General features: G+C 37.5%; 1 protein-coding gene across 1 annotated transcript; it reads right to left on the bottom strand.

The window, feature by feature from the left end:
• Positions 1–1,094: 1,094 nt before the first annotated feature.
• On the bottom strand, positions 1,095–11,633 carry LOC106055645 (uncharacterized). Its single transcript, XM_013211994.2, has 5 exons — positions 11,517–11,633; positions 9,730–9,959; positions 7,938–8,214; positions 3,851–4,072; positions 1,095–3,145 (listed from the first exon to the last, which is right to left on the bottom strand). Exons 2-5 carry the CDS (start codon positions 9,827–9,829, stop codon positions 2,215–2,217), a joined length of 1,530 nt encoding a protein of 509 aa, XP_013067448.2. The 5' UTR covers positions 9,830–9,959; positions 11,517–11,633; the 3' UTR covers positions 1,095–2,214.
• Between the last annotated feature and the right edge of the window lie 9,647 nt (positions 11,634–21,280).

Here is a 21,280-nt window from a genome sequence, read left to right as displayed (position 1 = left end):
TTGTTTTATTTTATTTTTATATAGAAAACAAAGATATAATAGAAATTTTTTGTAATTAATTAGTAGTGCTGTTAGGCTTAGGCTGACAAGAACACATTCTAGCCAAATCTGGACATAATCAGAATGATCAGAGTACAATACAGAGAGAGCATATTTCAGACTTTAGGCCAAAGTTTGGGTCGTGACACATTCAAGGCATTGTTTTGAAACTTCATGTAATAAGAAGCGGGCTTGATATTGTCATGTATTTGAAACATGGCTGGCTTAGAGATGACCAAAGGACACTATCAGAGACAGAAACAACTTTATTAAGCCAATTGAGGAAGTGTTTGGCTTTCGAATCTAGGGGCCGGGGTTTGAGTCTTGAAGACGTGGATTTTGAACTTCAGGATTTCTAAGTACCTGACCTTAGCTGAGGGAAAGTAAAAGCAGTTGGTCGTTGTGCTGGCCACATGATACCAAGTTCAATAAACCTCGGCTAAAGAAATATAACATATGACCTTAACATCATCTGGCCTAGAGACTGCACGGTCTGAAAGGGGAACTTCACTTTTACTACAAGAGTAAAGGTATTGCCCAGAATTGTCTCTCTTTCATTATTCACATTTTTTTTTTACATTCCTCACCTCTTATGTTACTGAGTAATGTGTAGTTAAATGACTCGTATAGGATTACACTGTTAACTATAATTTAGTCAAATTAAACAGTGAATGTGTAATAATCTATGACTGAAATGAGTGTAACATTAGTCTTTACTTCGTGAATGTAAAAGTATTCAGTTCATGGGCTCCAAAACTTCCCAGGCTCTGCAAAAATTCCCTATATCATGAACTAAATATCCTGACCGACCTAATCAATGAAACACTGGAGACAGACTTCAATACGTGGGTGAGAATCTTGCTTCGATGAGGCATTTCCTTGTGAAAGATAACATACCTTCACAGCAATTAAAACATGACATGCACTTAGGTGAAAAGTTTAGTTGTTTCTCTCAATATTTGAGAATCACCGGTATAAATAACAATAGGCTTATATAAAATACATCGAAATGAAAATAAACGGACCTCATTTAAAGTGGGAGAAGGCGCAGAGAGTATTGGTTGTTCAATTTTATTTATAGCTCTATGGTAAATACAATCTTTAGATACCACAAAGTAAACATTTTTTTTATAACAATCGTTGAGTTAAAAAACAAACAACAACAGAAGGCATTACAATGAATACACACACACAAACAGCAAGCCTACATCTGTCTATTTACATGTGAGTCGTACCTATTTACCATCAACTACCAACAGTGCCTTGATCATGCACACTGAATACCACAGGGTTGACTTGAAAAATATTTTCACTATAGAGTTTGTCATTGAATGATGGCACGGCGACTGAATATTTCCTTTTAGACTTGTAGAACCAGATATGTGATGGTCTTGAAAAAAATCCTCACATTGATACCAACAGTTGGGAGAAAATGGTACCGAATAGGTCCTCTTGATATATATATTTTATATATATTATACACAAAATAAGTGTAAATGCACAAAAAAGTGTATCTCTTTAAATCACAATGGTACCTCTTGAATCCATTTCAACCAACTTTGTTTTTCTAGCATTGGCGTCTTTAGCCACACGAGGTAAATAATCAGTCTCCACCGACATTCTTCAAAAGAGAAGTATCTAATCAATGAACACAACGCGAGCTTCATTCAGATTGATATTCTCAAAGACTTTGTTTTGTATTTCTATCAAGCCAAAGAAACCAGGTGGAGGTGCGGTGGCTGAGCGGTAAAGCGCTTGGCTTCCGAACCTGGGGTCCCGGGTTTGAATCCTGGGTGAGGACTGGGATTTTTAATTTTGGGATCTTTGGGCGCTCTGAGTCTACCCAGCTCTAATGGGTACTTGACATTAGTTGGGGAAAAGTAAAGGCTGTTGGTCGTTGTGCTGGCCACATGACAACCTCTTTAATCGTAGGCCACAGAAACAGCCCTATAGACCACAAGATCTGAAAGGGGAACTTTACTTTTTGTTTTCTTTACAATGAAACTTTTATTTCCAATCCATTATCATGGGCCCAGCTAAACAATTTAGAATCTGTATCTAACAGGGATCTGGTTGAGGCCTACTTCATCTAAAACTGGATTTGTCGATCATTGATTATTTAAACAAATTTATGACATCAAATACGAAATAATAAATGGTTAAATAACAAGACTGTCACGATAACCAGGGCTTCCGCCAATTCAAAATGTCTATACTGTAGTTTTTGGACGTACTGTTTATTAGGATTGGAAAGGGAGGATAGCCTAATAGTCTTAAATCCAAATCATACACTATCCGGAGAGCCTCCAGGTCAGTTTTCTTTATCGACTGGTATGCTACTTGAAATGCCGTATGCTTCTGGGACTTCAGCCGAGCCACGTTGGTAGATCTTTCCGCTGCATCTCTGCAGGCTTGCTGGAACTCCTCCGCTTCCATGGTTTTCATTTCGTCCTCGGAGAACGGGAATGGCAAGCTGTTGTAGATGACTCCCCTGATCTGAAGCTTCCTCCAGATGATTCTCCCAGCATCGTACATCGTCATACACTTGAGAATGTCTTCCCTCCAGGAGAAGAAAACATCTTTTGTGGCGTCTTCAATGATGTCCAGTGCCGTGGCCAGCCTGTAACCAGGACTGTGTTGAAACGAGGCGTTCACTTTTAGCCGCCTGGACAGCTCCTCGATGTCGCGGACCGAGTCCTCCATGGTGCCAACGAAGTCCCAATTTATTTCGCACAGTTGGCACACTTTGTTCATGGGAATTAAATGGAAATCTTTTTGGTGAAGGCGTCGAATGACAGACGTGACAAAAGTGCTGAACGAGTCTCCCACCAAACACTTGGGTTTGGGTTTCCCATAAAAGGCGTATCGCCCCCACGCCTTCCAGTAATAAGGGTTAGGAGAATAGAGTTTGTCGATATAAGCAGAGAATATTCTCCAGTAAGGGTTCCGTACAAAAAGGAATTTGAAAGCCAAGTTAACGAAGTCTTCCATCCGCCTCGTCTTCTTTAAAGCACGTAAGTTCTCAATATGTGATTGTTTTGCATCCTGCACTTTAATATAAAAGGGCGACTTAATTTTTTCTGGGTTTTTCAGCATCATTAGATACCTAGTAGAGACAAAAAAAAAAGATTAATTTATACAGATTGACTTTTGCAAGATAGCAATAAAGTAAAATGCTAATTGTTCACATGTTTGAAACTTTTTCGTAACGAAAATGGTCAAGCTATAGAATCAAGAAAAATGTTATTATTTTTCTTCTTCTTCTGAGTTCTCATTATCACGTTGGATCAGTCTTATATCTGAGATACACAATGCTTTCTAGATCAGGCATCTCTCTTTTTCTATTTAGTTTTTTTTTTGGGGGGGGGGGGGACCAGTATCTTGTTTGGGCCTCTCGATAAAGTACGCCACTCTGGAGGACAAACTTCACTAGTTCCAATTTTTAGCTTCGCTAACGTGTTACTCATTCTGCTGTTTCCGGTTCTGAAGCGAAAAATCATGCCATGGTCGTGTCGAGGTAGCTTGTAATATGTATCGTTTTTCTTGAAATATGGGCAGAGCTGGACCATTTAGTTTTTTTTAAATTTTTTTTTTATTTTTAAAAAGTTCATTGGTGTGAAAAAAATAAAATAAAATATCTCCGTATACCCCACGCCCAGGCAGTTGATATTGCTGATGCGGAAATCCTTTTACCGTGACCTACTTTTGTGGTCTACTTTTGTGACCTACTTTCTTACTCTCTGTTCCCATGTTACATAAGAACCACAGTTCCCCTCTTTATAAAAATATCAATAGTTCAGGAAGCACTAACCTCGTGAAGAATGTGGAACCAACTTTGGCAATGGGACAGAAGAACAGTTTTGGATTGCATGTCGTTACAATCAGAGAAGGTAGTCGAAGAACTTTGAGCTTACTGCTCGTAGGACGGCGGCTTACTTTCTTTTTCTCAGCGTCACAGCGCTCTCTTAACAGCAAGTGTCTTTCTGTTACATTCGCCACATCCGTAGTCCTGGTGTCATTGACTTTGTCATGCCTGAGTTGAAATACACACAGCGAATTATTAAATGATAAACCATCTATTCACACATACACATTTAGCTGTTACACACATGTAAATGTTACGTAAGCGTCATCTAGCCAACATTCTGTCACACACAGAATCAATGTAATTAAAACTGGATATTTGTTGGAAAGAGAAGTTAAAAAGTAAACAATACGCAAGTTCATCAACAATAAATCACTTTTTGAAATCTCACTGCCTTTAAAAACTAAAGTTTTAGTCACAGAGAGTGTCTCAAAGACTGCCAGTATTGAATGACTAGGAGTACTGAATGGCTCTAGAAGCCAATACTAGAAAATGCGTCCTCTGTTTGGGACCCATCAACTCAGGACCAGTTTTGACTTGCCACAGACTACCAGTTCTAAGTGGCTCTTTCAGTGCTTTTCAAACATTTTTGAACAAGGAGCACTAGATGAGGACCACTAAATTAAGTACCACTAGATGAAGACCACTAAACTAAAGTACCTCTCGATGAGGACTACTAAACTAAATTACCACTCGATTTGGACCACTAGACTAAAGTACCATTCGATGAGGACCACTAAACTAAATCACCACTCGATGAGGACCACTAAACTAAATTACCACTCGATTTGGACCACTAGACTAAAGCACCATTCGATGAGGACCACTTAACTAAATCACCACTCGATTTGGACCACTAGACTAAAGTACCATTCGATGAGGACCACTAAACTAAATCACCACTCGATGAGGACCACTAAACTAAAGTACCACTCGATGAGGACCACTAAACTAAAGTACCACTCGATGAGGACCACTAAACTAAAGTACCACTCGATGAGGACCACTAAACTAAAGTACCACTCGATGTGGACCACTAAACTAAAGTACCACTCGATGAGGACCACTAAACTAAAGTACCACTCGATGAGGACCACTAAACTAAAGTACCACTCGATGAGGACCACTAAACTAAAGTACCACTCGATGAGGACCACTAAACTAAAGTACCACTCGATGAGGACCACTAAACTAAAGTACAACTCGATGAGGACCACTAAACTAAAGTACCACTCGATGAGGACCACTAAACTAAAGTACCACTCGATGAGGACCACTAAACTAAAGTACCACTCGATGTGGACCACTAAACTAAAGTACCACTCGATGAGGACCACTAAACTAAAGTACCACTCGATGAGGACCACTAAACTAAAGTACCACTCGATGAGGACCACTAAACTAAAGTACCACTCGATGAGGACCACTAAACTAAAGTACCACTCGATGAGGACCACTAAACTAAAGTACCACTCGATGAGGACCACTAAACTAAAGTACCACTCGATGAGGACCACTAAACTAAAGTACCACTCGATGAGGACCACTAAACTAAAGTACCACTCGATGAGGACCACTAAACTAAAGTACCACTCGATGAGGACCACTAAACTAAAGTACCACTCGATGAGGACCACTAAACTAAAGTACCACTCGATGAGGACCACTAAACTAAAGTACCACTCGATGAGGACCACTAAAGTAAAGTACCACTCGATGAGGACCACTAAACTAAAGTACCACTCGATGAGGACCACTAAACTAAAGTACCACTCGATGTGGACCACTAGACTAAAGTACCACTCGATGAGGACCACTAAACTAAAGTACCACTCGATGAGGACCACTAAACTAAAGTACCACTCGATGTGGACCACTAAACTAAAAGTACCACTCGATGTGGACCACTAAACTAAAGTACCACTCGATGTGGACCACTAAACTAAAGTACCACTCGATGTGGACCACTAAACTAAAGTACCACTCGATGTGGACCACTAGACTAAAGTACCACTCGATGTGGACCACTAAACTAAAGTACCACTCGATGAGGACCACTAAACTAAAGTACCACTCGATGTGGACCACTAGACTAAAGTACCACTCGATGAGGACCACTAAACTAAAGTACCACTCGATGAGGACCACTAAACTAAAGTACCACTAGATGTGGACCACTAAACTAAAAGTACCACTCGATGTGGACCACTAAACTAAAGTACCACTCGATGTGGACCACTAAACTAAAGTACCACTCGATGTGGACCACTAAACTAAAGTACCACTCGATGTGGACCACTAAACTAAAGTACCACTCGATGTGGACCACTAAACTAAAGTACCACTCGATGAGGACCACTAAACTAAAGTACCACTCGATGAGGACCACTAAACTAAAGTACCACTCGATGAGGACCACTAGACTAAAGTACCACTCGATGTGGACCACTAAACTAAAGTAACACTGTTTGTTGCTTCTCGATTTCGGATGTTCCTTCAGATTTTAAGATCGTATCTCTAACATCTCTTAGGTCGACAGGGGATGGCGGCGGGCAGGGTTCAAACTCAGAACCTTCGAGACCACAACACAACAGTCCAGAGAGCATACCGAACGACCAGGCAGCCAGTGTCTAAGAATCGCTCAGTTCGCTCGTCTTCTATTCAAGAAAGAGGTTATTAAAATCCCCAAAACGAAGACGTGTAAGCAATACAGAACCAATCAAACGTTACTTCCTGGAGTGACCTGGCCAGGAGTATTGTATAAAACAAATCTTTTCTGGCAAATCTTCGAAGCAGGGTTACACTTCCTGGAGACCAGAAAGTCTCATCAAATCTTTTCCTCTTGAAAGTCATTTCACTTTTGTTTGGAAAAGAGACGGGTCTGAATCTGTTTCTTTTCAGACTAACCGCGTGCTGAAAGGGAGGCTATGAGAGTAATTACTATGATGTTTGCAGCATGATTCGGGTCTCGTGCAGAATCACATTTATTCTCTCCCTTTTAACATATTAATCATAGGTGAAGGATTAGGTGAATGGTTCCTGGGTTTGTCGATTCACTCGAATAAGTCTATGTGGGAACAAGTTTGGGTGTCTAAACAAGCTCAGGTCACCGTGTCCTTAAAACTAGAACGTAACATAAAATGCAATGACACACCAGACCGGAAGCAAGGCAGGGGGGGGAGGTGGAAGAATGTTAAAGTGGGCTTACTTTAGGGTATCAATAATACATTACAAAGGAACAAAAAATCCTATGCAATAGGTAGAGGCAGGTGAAATGTTTACTTCTATGACAGTAAGATCCAGAACATGGGCTACAGGAGTATGGGGACATACATTGGTAGCTGTCATTGGGGTTAAGCGCTTGGCTGCCGAACTTGGGATTATGGGTTTGAATCGTTGAAGTCTGGAATTTTACATTTCGGGATTGTCTTGGGACGCCCCTGAGTCCACCCAACTCTAATGGGTAGCTGACATTAGTTGGGGAAAGTAAAGGCGGTTAGTCGTTGTGCTGGCCACATGACACTAAATGTTGACCATAGAAACAGATGACCTTAACATCATCTGCCCTATAGATTGCAAGGTCTGAAAAGGGATTTTTTTTTTTTACTTTGGTAGCCGGCATTCCATAGCACTTGATATATTCCACTATTCCATGTATATGCATATTGCGAGATTATTTGTTATAGAAGGCCTCAACACTTGTGGGAAGTTCAGACAAATAGCTCATTGCCATGTCGTACAGACCAGTGATGTGGCATCGAGCTAATGGTCTAAACTGCCCATAAGTTGTGACGTTGCAGGTCATTACTCAGGCCTTCTATGACGATTGGTCTCGCATGTTGTCGGTTAAAAAGAGAATCCTCTTCAAGCTTATTGTTTGGGTAGGCGCTTTTGTAACATATCTTTAAAACACAATGCAATATTACATTTTAAAAAAATCTACTCATAGTAGTGACGGTACTTGTTTATGTCACGGAAAAAATCATCCCAATATATTACTATAATTGAATTTGATAAACTATTAGTATTGTACCTTATAGTGGTAGCAGCTAAAATAGTTTCACTCGTCTGCTCGTGTTGCGTGAAAACCTGGACGACGTTTTGGGCATTCTGTTGTAACGGAAATTGAATGTCTGCTACTTCCTTTCGGCTGGTCAGGTCCAAAGTAGAAAACTCAATAAGCCTGTTGTCGACCTCAACCTCTGTCTTGAGGTTAGGAAAGAGTGGTAGAGAGAAGACTGTACATTCATTTCGTTCGCAGTCATGGTTGTATTCCAAACGTCTAGTGTTCGATTCTCCGCTAAATGTACCTGCGTCAAAGGAAACCAAGTTCAATAATATTCCAGCAGAGTTACAACGTAGACATAGTCGCATTGTCCTTTACCAGGCCAATTTTAAAAAAAAATATAAGTAGTTGGATAATCGGCTCAATGTAGTGACAATATTTAACATCTTAGGAGTGGCGTTATTAGGGGGTGCGGGGGTGTGGGACTAAATGTCTTCTCTTTTGAAGAAACGTCTATGTCTATACTTTATAAGATAGCTATCAAAGGCTGAGATACTGATATAATACTTTAAAGGTATTTATTGGGGTGATTTTGCCAATACACTAATAAAAATATTTGAATTCGGTTAGGCATGGAGCAGATCGGTGGTGGCGTGAATGCGGTTATTTTTTTTTTAAAATATAGCCTAGTGAGAGGACCTTTTTATAAATATAGACTAGTGAGTTCAACTGAGTTGATCTTTTTTTTTTAATTGTCCACTCCCTCTAACTCTCCAATATTCATATTTTGTTTTATTTCAAGGCGTTGTCCACAAGTATTTAATTGGTTGTCAATATCTCAACGTAACGAGCTTGTAACTGCCAGGGGGACACACAATCTCGATTGCGAGACGATGCTTTACAATGCTGTGTTTCTCCCCCCCCCCCACTCCCAGGTCTCTAATTCATCTTGCAGAAGTCCTCTTGCTCCCTCCCCGTCTCTCTCTCTCTCTCTCTCTCTTTCTCTCTCTCTCTCTCATGTACATTGATCGTCCCTGGAAAACTCCACCCGTTTCCCGTCTGTTTAAATAACTGAATCGTTGGAAAGATGGCGACGTTTTGTCAAACCAGACGTAACTTCACGCTTGGCGTCATGCTAGCCTAAGAATCTATTACAACAAGATTGTATATTCTGTCTTAGTCTGAAATCATGTCAGTGTAAGGGAAGGGAGACAATGCACTCTAGGTATTTAATAACTATTTTAGTACTAGCATTGCATATTTTTGGTTGCGACATTTACCTCTACGGTACATTGAAGGATATGCAATAAAAGGTATAATAAGACATACTGAGTTGTCTTTCTGGAATTATAAAATTAAAATCTATTCCATTGTATATTTAATTTGTTTAGCGATACAATAGGGATCTGTAACCATCGTTTAAACTGTTAAGGCTGGCAACACCGTGAATAGAGTCACACCAAATATCCATTTTAATAACTAAATAAAAAAGCACCAAATATAAATATAATTTAGGCCTTAGAAGAAGAATTAGGCCTAATCTGTCATTTCTCATCCAAAATATTGAACTCTAAATTGCCATTCTTTACACGATTAATCATAACCAAAACAAATTTGTCACATATGTGTACATTCACATCATAAAATAATATAATTAATAGACGCTGAACAATTCCTGAAATATAAATGACAAACAAAATATCTTTATTTTAAACAAAATAGCATAAAGAAAATATTATTAAGCCTAATTGCTAAAACAACAATATTTTTATTTAGCAGAAAAGATAATTCATAAAAAAATTAATATCTAGATACTAACCAACTAAAATCAGCGTTGAAGCTAAGAACAGTGCAATCAGAGTGATAAGCGCAAAGTAAACTCTTGAGTTTCGTAAATGTTTGAATATTCGAGTCCTCATCGTCTGGTTATGTCATTTGACTAGAGAGAGTGGTGTCCCCTTGGTGTCGCTGTTCTCTCGTCCTGCTTTCCACGCTGCTAGCAGACGTGACTCTCAAGGCTTAGTAGAAAAACTAGCCGATGTTTTATGGCTAAGAGGAGATGAGAATTTACAGTGTGTTAGACCACTCATTTTGTTTCTCTTGTCTCTCTCCTCTTTCTCTATTATTTCTTTCCTTAACAGTACTCGTCAATAAAATGCCAATTACAGCTATTTTTCTTAGCCAGTTAAGCAAATGTCAAGGCTTATGAATTAACCCATTGTGTGCCAGCGTTTTTTTTTTCTTTCAGCATTTCAATAATTGATTTGCAAGAAATGACGTCATTGAAATAGTTGTCTTTATTTGAAACACTCAATTTACACAACAAATATGATGACAACTAAAAAAATGAACACATTTATTTCTTCCTCATTTTACAAAACAATATTTAAAAAAAAAATGTCCACGACTGTCACGAAAAAGAATCATTTTGAGTTTGGTGACCCATTGGTGACCCACTGACACATGTTCCTTTCGCCTCTATAGTAGACATTAAGTAACGCGGTTTCAATGAAGAAGTTATAAACACAGTTTGAAAATGTGCAGAACAATCTGGAGCTTTAGTTAATCTCAACGCGGCCTCAGCGTGGCCCCCTCGCGGAAACGTCCGTTAATGGAGACAGGGCAGAGGAACATTTCCACTGTTGGAGATTTTCACGATCAACTAAACAATGTCAGGCACGCTAACTTGACCTACATTGTTGGCAAGACAATTTTTTTAAAAAATGAATCAACCTGTAATTTTAACACTTCCCCAATGCCTCCTGACAGTGGATCTTCATATCAAGTCACTTTTATTACCACTAGTTCGTTGCCCATTTGTTTTTAAATAAGTTTTAGGTCCTAGAGTGAAAGTGTAAGATTTCTTTTGTCTTGAAATTCTTTTGTGCTAAACATTTCAGAGACAGAACATGTGGTGTCTGCAGTGTAAAAAGGTGCGCGACATTTAAATGATCATTTAAAAAACAGCTAGCTTGTCAACGCTTCCTTTGTTTTGTACACCGGATACACCAAAAAGCTAGCTATTTATAGTTTTTTTCGCCATTTATAAAAATCTCTTATTGGACTGACACAGCATGTCCATCGGACTATCAAATAGGCATTGCACGTGTAGAGGATGAAAGAAAGGCTCCGCTAAGCTGTCCAAACCGTCAAGTTGTTCCTCAAGGGATTCACATGCAGTGGCGACGGCCCTAGTGCCGATAGTGGTGGTACATTGTAGGAAAATGGAGAATTCTATCGAGGGCATGGTAGGGAAGGGGGAAAAAGGCGAGGCTCATTGATGATTATGTTACTAATGAGACTGCGAGCGTATTCGTCATTAGTGTGGGAAGTGAATTTGAGAATCTGGACAATTGTTAGAAATTAGTGAAACTTTAGTGAACTAGTAAAGTCAGCACTTTTGAGAGCGACACCTAGATCAAGATCCACGTGTACACCTGGTGATCTACCATGTAGAATCTACTTGAGTATAATTCTTTTTCTAGATCTCTTATCTAGATAGTTAGATCTAATCTAAATCTAGATTCTCTAGATCTAGAATTAACCAAAAAAATAATAATTTACACAAGATGGGCCAAAGCATAGTACTAGTACATTTAAACCTACCAACACTGACCACTCTACAACCAGACTCTCACTTAACCCAAGTTTCACTGGTCAAGAGGCTTCTCTGAGCCAGAAAACTTGCACACATTTCACTTGTATGAGAAATTTGATTTTTTTCCTCGCAAAATGTAAGTTGATATTTTAATTCAATATAAACATTAAAAAATGGAAGTTCGAAAGTTCTTACGAAACAATGTTATTTGACAGTTAAGGCCACAGACCCATATGTACTATACTTGCCTGAAAAATAAAAAACAAATGATTATCAGATGGTCATGTACGTAACTCTTTTTCAAGATGTAAGAGAAGTCGCACTGAATCTAAGAAAATCGAACTTTTGTGTCTTGGAAAATTAATGATCTTTAGTTTTCAAAGTTTAGAAAAAAATACAATCCCATTTTGCGGACTTTAAATAGAAGGGCTATTAACCACTGAACTATAAATTCACGAAGATCTTATCTTATCATCTTATCTTATATTATAGATTACGAACGTTACTTCAAAAAGAAGATAGTTTAAGTTACGTCCTACGCATTTCATGTGTCAATCTAGTCATGTATGTTGATCTACGGTATAAAGCCATTTCCTGTTAGTTTCCATTGAGATAAAGTTTTGAAAATCCTATATCTAAAGCCTGTTGATTTTAATCATCTTCAGAATTTAGATAGTACAATTAAATAGATTGATTACCTGGACATACACGAAACCGCTGTGCGTCCTACAAGCGCCCCTCCCCTGCACACACACACACGCACTCACGCACACACACAAATACAGTTGTATTTTGATATGCCAAACAAAAACTTTTTTGAAAATGTTTTTCATGAGTCCTTAAAAAAGCGAGCTTTCCATTTGATTATCATTATTATTTTTATTATTATTATATTAGAAATGAACGAGTATTCCTTCCCTGGCGCTGCCAGGGTCGAGTTTCGTTAAAAAGAAACTAATTTATTGTAGTCCCTTTATCAGTTTCCACTTAGGAATTTTCTGATGATGTGGCAGGTACCGCCCTCTGACAGGCAACAAGATACGGAGGAACGATTTTGATAATGTCAATATCATTTCTCTCGTCCATTTGATCCTATAACCTGGGAGAGGTTCATCATTATTATTATTATTATTATTACAAATGAGCTATTTCGTTATCCTCACCATCTGTCCCTTGATTCCTCCCCCCCCCCCCTAATCCCAGTCAGCAGCTGTTCCTAGCAGGATCTCAAAAGAGGCTGGTCCATTCTTTGACGTTGTCCAGCTTTTCTGTGGACCATCTTTTGTGCTCCCTCCACTGTACATTGAATAATGACTTTTGATAGTGACCAGGGAGTCACGTGAGTCATGTCTTACAATAGGACCAAACCGACTCAGCTATCGTCTCTTCACAGTCATGTGAGGTTTTCCATTATTGCCTGCCAGAGTGTTGGCCTTTAAAAGTACAAAATCATTTGTCTTCTTTTCCTGGTATCTGATACCCAGCATTTTGATGTACACAATTTCACTGTAATCCTACAAACACATACACACACAAACAAACAAACAAACACACTGCATACACACAAACACATACTTTACAAATACAAATTCACACACATACAGTTGTATTTTGATGTCTAATAAATTTAAAAAAATGTTTTTCATAAATCCTTAAAAAACCAAGAAGGCCCTCCATTTGATTATATCCAGTAAGCTATTTAGGGCGTTTATTTAATTTATCGTTTATAGTTTTGTAGACTAGTTTTACGTCTCTACAGTTAGCTAGTGATGGGACTGTACTTTAGGCCTGCACTGGAGCCAGCGGTTGGCTAGTGCTGTGGTGTCTGTTCTCTGAAGGGTGTTGAATATGCACTTACTGAGGGGCTGTGTTGGGCTTGTGAGACCTCTAGGCGCAGAATGTTGAATTGAATATTAATTTATGACTTTTGTGCATTTGAATGATCGTTCTTTTGTCTGACTTACTCTCTCTCTCTCTCTCTCTCTCTCTCTCTGTGTGTGTGTGTGTGTGTGTGTTTTGTGAGCAGCTTTCTCCATATAATGTGATCTTCATGTATTCCCAATTTGCTTGAACTGTAAAATAAAGTTCAATAAAACTTTTCAAACTTACTTTACTTAAATCAATTTAAAAAATCGATAACTTGTAACCTCCATTCAATGTCACAATAGGAATAATCGATCATGGTTTGGGCTCAACGATGTGGATTTATAAGGATAATCGATTATTGTATGTCTCTGCCTATTGAATAATACAAGAACACGGTGAATGATACGGCCGATGTAACAAAGTTAAGGGATCAACATTTTTATAAAGTAGTTCAGACGTTTCTAAATCTTTTGTTTCGTTTCTCAGAGCCCATCCAGAATTTGAACTGTCTTGAAGTCTATTTCTCGCAGCATCCTCTGATTTAATAGATACAGGGTGGAGGTCACGGTTTTATGAACAATCCAGTGTAGTGGTCATTGATGTTACAAATAACGCAATACTTTGAGGTCACAAAGTAAAGTGCCAATAATACACACAACACTAGACTATAACTTACAAATACAAACACACAACACTAGACTATAACTTACAAATACAAGCACACAACACTAGACTATAACTTACAAATACAAACACACAACACTAGACTATAACTTACAAATACAAACACACAACACTAGACTATAACTTACAAATACAAACACACAGCACTAGACTATAACTTACAAATACAAACACACAACACTAGACTATAACTTACAAATACAAACACACAACCTTAATATCATTTTCAGAATGACACACATATAAAAAAATGTTCAGAAACTCTTTTCAAACCTTGCGATGATATGTTTCTGGGGCCCACGGTTAACGCGCGTGTCATGGGGTCAGCACCACGACCAACTGCCTTTACTTTTCCTCATCTAATGTCGGGACCTATCACGAAATTAAAAATGCCAGCCTTCACCAGGATTTCTTATTCCATAAGCTAGGACAAAGTTGTACAAGTGCTCCTAGTAGAATTAGAGCATGGAAATGGGTTGTCTTAATAAAGCAAGAAAAAAACCAATGAGTTCTCAGGGATTAAGTAGATAATTAACATGTATGACTAGATAACACTGGAACAGGCGTAGGACGGAATGATTCTTTTTTGACGGAAGCTCTTAAAAAGACAATAAAAGAAAAAGCGAGACATCGGAGTTCATTGTAAGTTCATTGGATGTTTAATGTGTTCACTATACGTTATACTATCACTACTAACTATCGACTTTCTTTTAATAATATTTATACAGTTTACATGTGACATTATGTCACTGGAAGAATTAAACTTCAATCAACCTAACAACTATCTCATGCCATTATCGAGTGTAGCATTAGAAAAACCTAGATGAACCATAGTCGTTCTACGATTGAAGGAGGCCAATATATTAAGCGATAATAACAACTAAATTAGTAGAAGCGTTGTAACCCTCAAAGAAAACCGGCACATATTGAATAAAATAAAACCAGCTAGATTTAATGCATGGCCCTTGTAAAAGTCTTGCCATGGTCCCTGTAAAAGTCTTGCCATGATAGTCCGTTATTCCATATTGATAGGGACTCAATAGGGAGGGTATTGATCTTTTGTTTTATGTCCAGCGCATTGATTATTAACTTTTCTTACGTGACAGAAACAAAAGAGAGATGTAAAGTGATAGCTGGGCTTAGTATGTGCAGCCTTGTTACTTTTGGTTCTTAGTTTTTACCAAGCTTACATCAACTCACTCTCTGTCTGGTACAAATCTTGTACACGTTTGTTCTTTCACCTCCCATTCTCGGATCAAGTTGAAACTTTGCACAATTATTTATTATCGACCACAATACATGAATACAAATAAAATCAACCAATTAACTAATTAATTAGTTGTTATTTATTAATTTTGTTTTATATTAAAAAAAAAGGAGATATATATTGCTGGATTGTGATATAAGTCTGTAATTGAGCGGTTCTTTTCCTTATATAAGCTTTGTTTTTTAAAAAGTATTTTTGACGTTCCTACGTGATCAGGAACAGTGGAAGATGGCCATTGTGTAACTACAGCATGATGAGGAGCCTCAGAAGTGGGAGAGCAAGAGGAGTAACAAATATTTCTTATTCCATAAGCCAGGACAAAGTTGTACAAGTGCTCCTAGTAGATTGTCGCAGATAAATTGGTCTCTACTGGCAGTAAGAACTTTTAATGACAGTCAAACCCGAAGAACCCGGATGTCGTGACGCAATGGGCACATGAAACAAACTATACAACACGAACAAAAGGTCACTCCAAGAAAAGGAAGACTAAACAAATAGCAGGCTAGATACGCTAACACGAGTCAATCCACTCCTTCCATGATAATATAATAAACATGTAGACTAAGTGAGTTTTAAATTTGATAAAATAAGGTTAAGGTTGCCTAAGTTTAATGTTCTATTTTAATAATTCTTTCTTAGTATTTATTTTTCCCCCCGATACATTCAAATAATGATAAGTAACGTATACAATAGGATCAACACAAAACATTTATTACAAAGTTTATATCCATTCACTCCGTCTGTCCGTCTGTTTAAAATGTGTACACACTAGTTCTCCCACATTCAATTCTCGGATCAAGTTGAAACTTTGCATTGTCCCTAACATGAATAATTAAATCAGATTAACCAATTAATTATATAATTAGTAGTAATTAATTATTTTTGTTTGATATAGAAAAGGGAAAATAAATCTATAGTAGTGAGATATATGGCTGTAAATGTAAAGTTTTTTCCCTTTTCAAGCTTTTTTTTTTCTAAACAATTTTTTTTTTCTTTGTTTAGAAAATGGGACTGTGGTACTGTTGTGCAATAGTATCATTTAGTATGATCCTTTATTAAACCAAGAAGAGAACTTTTCGTTTTGTTTATTCTTAAATTCTTGTAACGGTAAACATAACTGAATAAATACACATGCAAATGTTTCTTTAGACTTTAAAGGAATGCATTCTAAAAATGAGAAAATTGTGAAATGGCAAACTTCGAATGAGCAGCGGTACATGTTATATGTTAACATTTGTATTCATAATGTGATATACAATAAATAAACGAGATTGTTGATTTTGGTTTCTTACTTTAATGTACGGGTATCTGCTCTAATGGACCACAATAATACGCAAAATACACATTTTAAATTTTATTCAAATACACATTACATTCTTTTTTTTAAAAAATAAGATATTAAACAACATTATTCATATTTTCCGCTCCCATTAATAAGGTTGTTTCCCTTTGGACAATCGTCGTCCTGTATATAAGCGGAGTTATCTACGCCTGCTTCGTTTTCTTTTCTCTTGTCAAGTTGTGTTTGTTTATCCAAGTCTTTTTGTTGAGTTACAGTTCCTTGTTTAGGAGTTTTCACATGGAAGGTTAAGGTGAAATTGAGTGGAACTGCAGACTCCATGAGACAATTCTATGGAGGTAGAGATAGTCTAGTATCACTTAATGTTTAATTCTCTCCCTTTTCAAAACTGGCGTTTTACGTAAAAAATAATGCAAATGCAATCAAAACAACAAATAATAATTAAGAAAAAATCCAAAGTCGCAAAACTGTTTTTAAATGTCATAAGAATAAATATTTAACTTATAAAGACATCATCAAACAGAAATTACATAGCCGCCAGTCTAGTTCAGTGATGCCCAAAATACGACCCGCAGGAAAAATCCGGCCCATGACATGGTTACAACCGTCCCGCCAAAACATCTGCCCAAAATGTAGAAAATCTAACGTCCCCACTAACAAAAAAGTTGGAAAAAAATATTTCCCTACCTTAGGGCTCTCACTATTTCTTTGCTGGATATTTGTTTTATATAGAAAATAAAGCTCTTTATAAAGCACATAACAGCCATGACACCCAACATTATAACACATAAAAAAATAGGCGGATAAATGAGAATATTTAGGCCTAACAAGAAGAGACCAGAAAATAAGTCTGATGTTAGACCAGCTACAGAGCTGCTCATATTATCAGTAGAGAAAGGAAGCCATTTCTGACTGCGAATGCGTAAAAAAATGCAAGCTTGCAGTGAGTCATGAAAAGAAGAATAAGGTTGAAGCTGTCTCATGACAAGGCGAGTGGAGGATTTGGAGGAAAATCTCCATTTAAAACCAAGAGACAGGGCAGCAGAGTTTGAAATGTTTTCTATTGCCGCTGACGAGTCCACCGACATATCAGATATTGATCAAACTCTTCAGAGATTTTGAAATCATAGAGAAATTAATTAAAAGCTTTGATGAACATGCATTAGACCCCCACTGGCAAAGAAGTTTCCACCATCACAAAGGCTGCTCTAACTTGCTGTCTGATTTATGTAACCAGATGATAAGAAGTTGGTTTCGAATAAACCTCTCATTCATTATTTTAGTAGCCTACTAGAGTCACGGGTTTCGAATAAATCTCTCATTCATTATTTTAGTAGCCTACTAGAGTCACGGGTTTCGAATAAACCTCTCATTCATTATTTTAGTAGCCTACTAGAGTCACGGGTTTCGAATAAACCTCTCATTCATTATTTTAGTAGCCTACTAGAGTCACGGGTTTCGAATAAAATTGGTTAACTGTTTATTTCCTTTTTTAAAAAAAATAATCTTATTGGCGATGTGGCCCGCGGCACTAGTGTCAGAAATGAAATGTCATAAATGTATAAGCCTACTGAAAACTAAAAACAAAATCTCCAATCTATTTCTATAGTAATAATAACAATAATAATATAATAGCATAACAATCAATATATTACCTTCCAATCTTTGTAACACTTTCTTTTGACTGCTTGCAGGCAACTAAGTACAAATAATGTACTATGAAAAGAATGTTGAGGAGAGAGAGACAGAGAGAGAGAGAGAGAAAGAGAGAGAGAGAGAGAGAGAGAAAGGAGGATGGAGGTGTAAATTATAGGATAATTCAGAAGACAGATACAGGTGTAAGAAAAGAAAGTTTTAGAGAGTAAGAGATAAAGAGACATTTAGAGAAGAAAAACAAAGGGGGGGGGCGTTACAAATGAGAAGAGACAACTGGCAGAAGTAAAGAGATACCAGGAGACAAAAATATACAGGTTAAGAGAGAAAGAGAGAGAGAGAGATGGATAAGAAAAGTAGCCTAAGATATACTCAGTATGCATCGCATTAACAAACCGTATCACAAATAAGTCACGATGCTCTCCCCTGTCAGGTCTACACAGCCCTCTCTATTAGACACTAAAGTGTAACAGCCCTAAAAAGTCTGTGTCCAAGAGATAGATCTAGTTACTTGTACAATATACATAATGAGTCATAATCATCACCAAGTCAAAAAGTCATAACCAATAATCATCTCGTTCGTAGTTTCACCCTGACCTTTCCTGACCCAGTAATTACAAACCAATTTAGTCATTTTATTTGGCGTCTATTTATTCAGTAAAGTTGTTTCCCTTGATTTTAGAGCTTTAAGGCGTTGTATACGACTCACAAAAAGCAATTACTAACTTGTTTAGTATAATGTATTTGTCTTTCTTTTATAGTTAAGTTATTTCTCTTATTATCAATACTTAAAATGTTTGTTTTGTAAAATGTTTTATATTTTTCAAATGTTCCTTTAGATTTTAAAGATCTTAGTCTTAATCCAAACTCCCGCCGAGCAAAAGGGATGAAAAGCAGTGTGCAGGATTCGAACCCGGGACGATCGAGACCCCATAGTGCATACCGCACGACCAAGTATTCATCAAAGCGAAGTTGATCTTCTACTATAGATTTATTAGTCAGAAACTGAAAAATGATAAGAACAGTATATGTTGTATTTTTTTTTTTTAGTTTTCAGTTGATTTCAAACAGAGTGGTGTACCCTTTGTTAATCAGTGTATCCTATGGTGTATCCCTTTTAAAACAAACAAAAAAATGTTTGTTCAGTATCGCCAATAGGTAAGGAAAGACTACCTCTAATCGATATTCCTCTTAATATTTTTATTAGTTCTCTCCCTTTGGCCCCGTTACAAATTGGACAAAATTATTAAATGTATTTGTGTTGACCTGTTACGTTTTACAAAGAAACCACTGATGCCTTTCATAGCAAACACCAGAGGTGGCTAACTTTTTTTTTCCTCATCCACCTATTTGTAGAACGTTTAACTGGACATGTTTGGCATAGGTCGGCTAGTTCGGAGAGGTACGAGGGTGTTTGGGTTAGGACGTTGCATTTACCTCTCCCCCACAACCCTAGCCATTCGTGTGAGGGGGCGGCTCAATATTTATGCAGAAATCAAAGATTGCGAACAAAATTAGCTCAATATCTATAAAATATATGCTTCTAATTGATATTTTAACCCATTTTATATTATGTCGCCACGCTTTCTCAAATTCAATTAATTAGTACATCTAAGATGAAAGAGCTTGTTCGGCACTAGTTGGGACCGTGGGACGGGAGGTAGGTGCAATCGCAATTTTATAAATTACACAATTTGTGTATTAAAAAATATGTCACTAATATAAGTTATATAAGCTATAAATTACATTGTTGTATCGAATCTCTCCCCTTTGCTTATGCCATAGGCAATCATTAATTATTAGTAATAAATATAAAATGGAGATAGGACCCAGGTCCCATACCTGATTAATCATCCTTATTCTAGACGCCATCTTCCCTTTCCCGTAGAGAACAAGACTTTTAAAACATGATAGTCAAACATGGCGACAGTTTTTATGTAATTCCGCAGGTTCTAAAATTTTAAATATCTGGCCAAAATGAAATGAATTTCAAACCCAAATATTTTGTTTTTCTAGTCACCTCTGAATTCATCTATTTATTATTTATCAAGTAAAAACATTGTTCAATAATTTCTGAAAATTGGACATTTTGATATGTATTTGCCAAATCGATTCTACCCGTTTTGCGAGCGTAAAAACGGTCGAATTTCCTTAGAGCGCTGACTCACTGTTCTGTTGTCTTCTTTTAACTTAACAGTTAACACATCTACTACAAAAGGTATCGTTGTACATAAAGATAACCTTACTTTGGATGGGTTACGTATGCCTGGATTCTCACACTCGGGTTAGGAAAAATATCGCCCTTTCTTCCGTTTTTCAATTCTAAAGCTCTGGATCCGCTAGTGCATGAGATACACCATCATTCTCCACCAGATGCATCATCAGATACAACATCATTCTCCACCAGATGCATCATCAGATACACCATCATTCTCCACCAGATGCATCATCAGATACAACATCATTCTCCACCAGATGCATCATCAGATACACCATCATTCTCCACTAGATGCATCATCAGATACACCATCATTCTCCACCAGATGCATCATCAGATACACCATCATTCTCCACCAGATGCATCATCAGATACAACATCATTCTCCACCAGATGCATCATCAGATACACCATCATTCTCCACCAGATGCATCATCAGATACAACATCATTCTCCACCAGATGCATCATCAGATACAACATCATTCTCCAACAGATGCATCATCAGATACAACATCATTCTCCACCAGATGCATCATCAGATACACCATCATTCTCCACCAGATGCATCATCAGATACAACATCATTCTCCAACAGATGCATCATCAGATACAACATCATTCTCCACCAGATGCATCATCAGATACACCATCATTCTCCAACAGATGCATCATCAGATGCACCATCATTCTCCACCAGATGCATCATCAGATACAACATCATTCTCCAACAGATGCATCATCAGATACACCATCATTCTCAACAAGATGCATCATCAGATACA

Source organism: Biomphalaria glabrata, chromosome 15 (genome assembly GCF_947242115.1).
Source record: "Biomphalaria glabrata chromosome 15, xgBioGlab47.1, whole genome shotgun sequence".
NCBI lineage: Eukaryota > Metazoa > Mollusca > Gastropoda > Planorbidae > Biomphalaria > Biomphalaria glabrata.
Note: the sequence above shows the minus strand (reverse complement) of the source record. Positions and strands in the feature narration are given on the sequence as shown.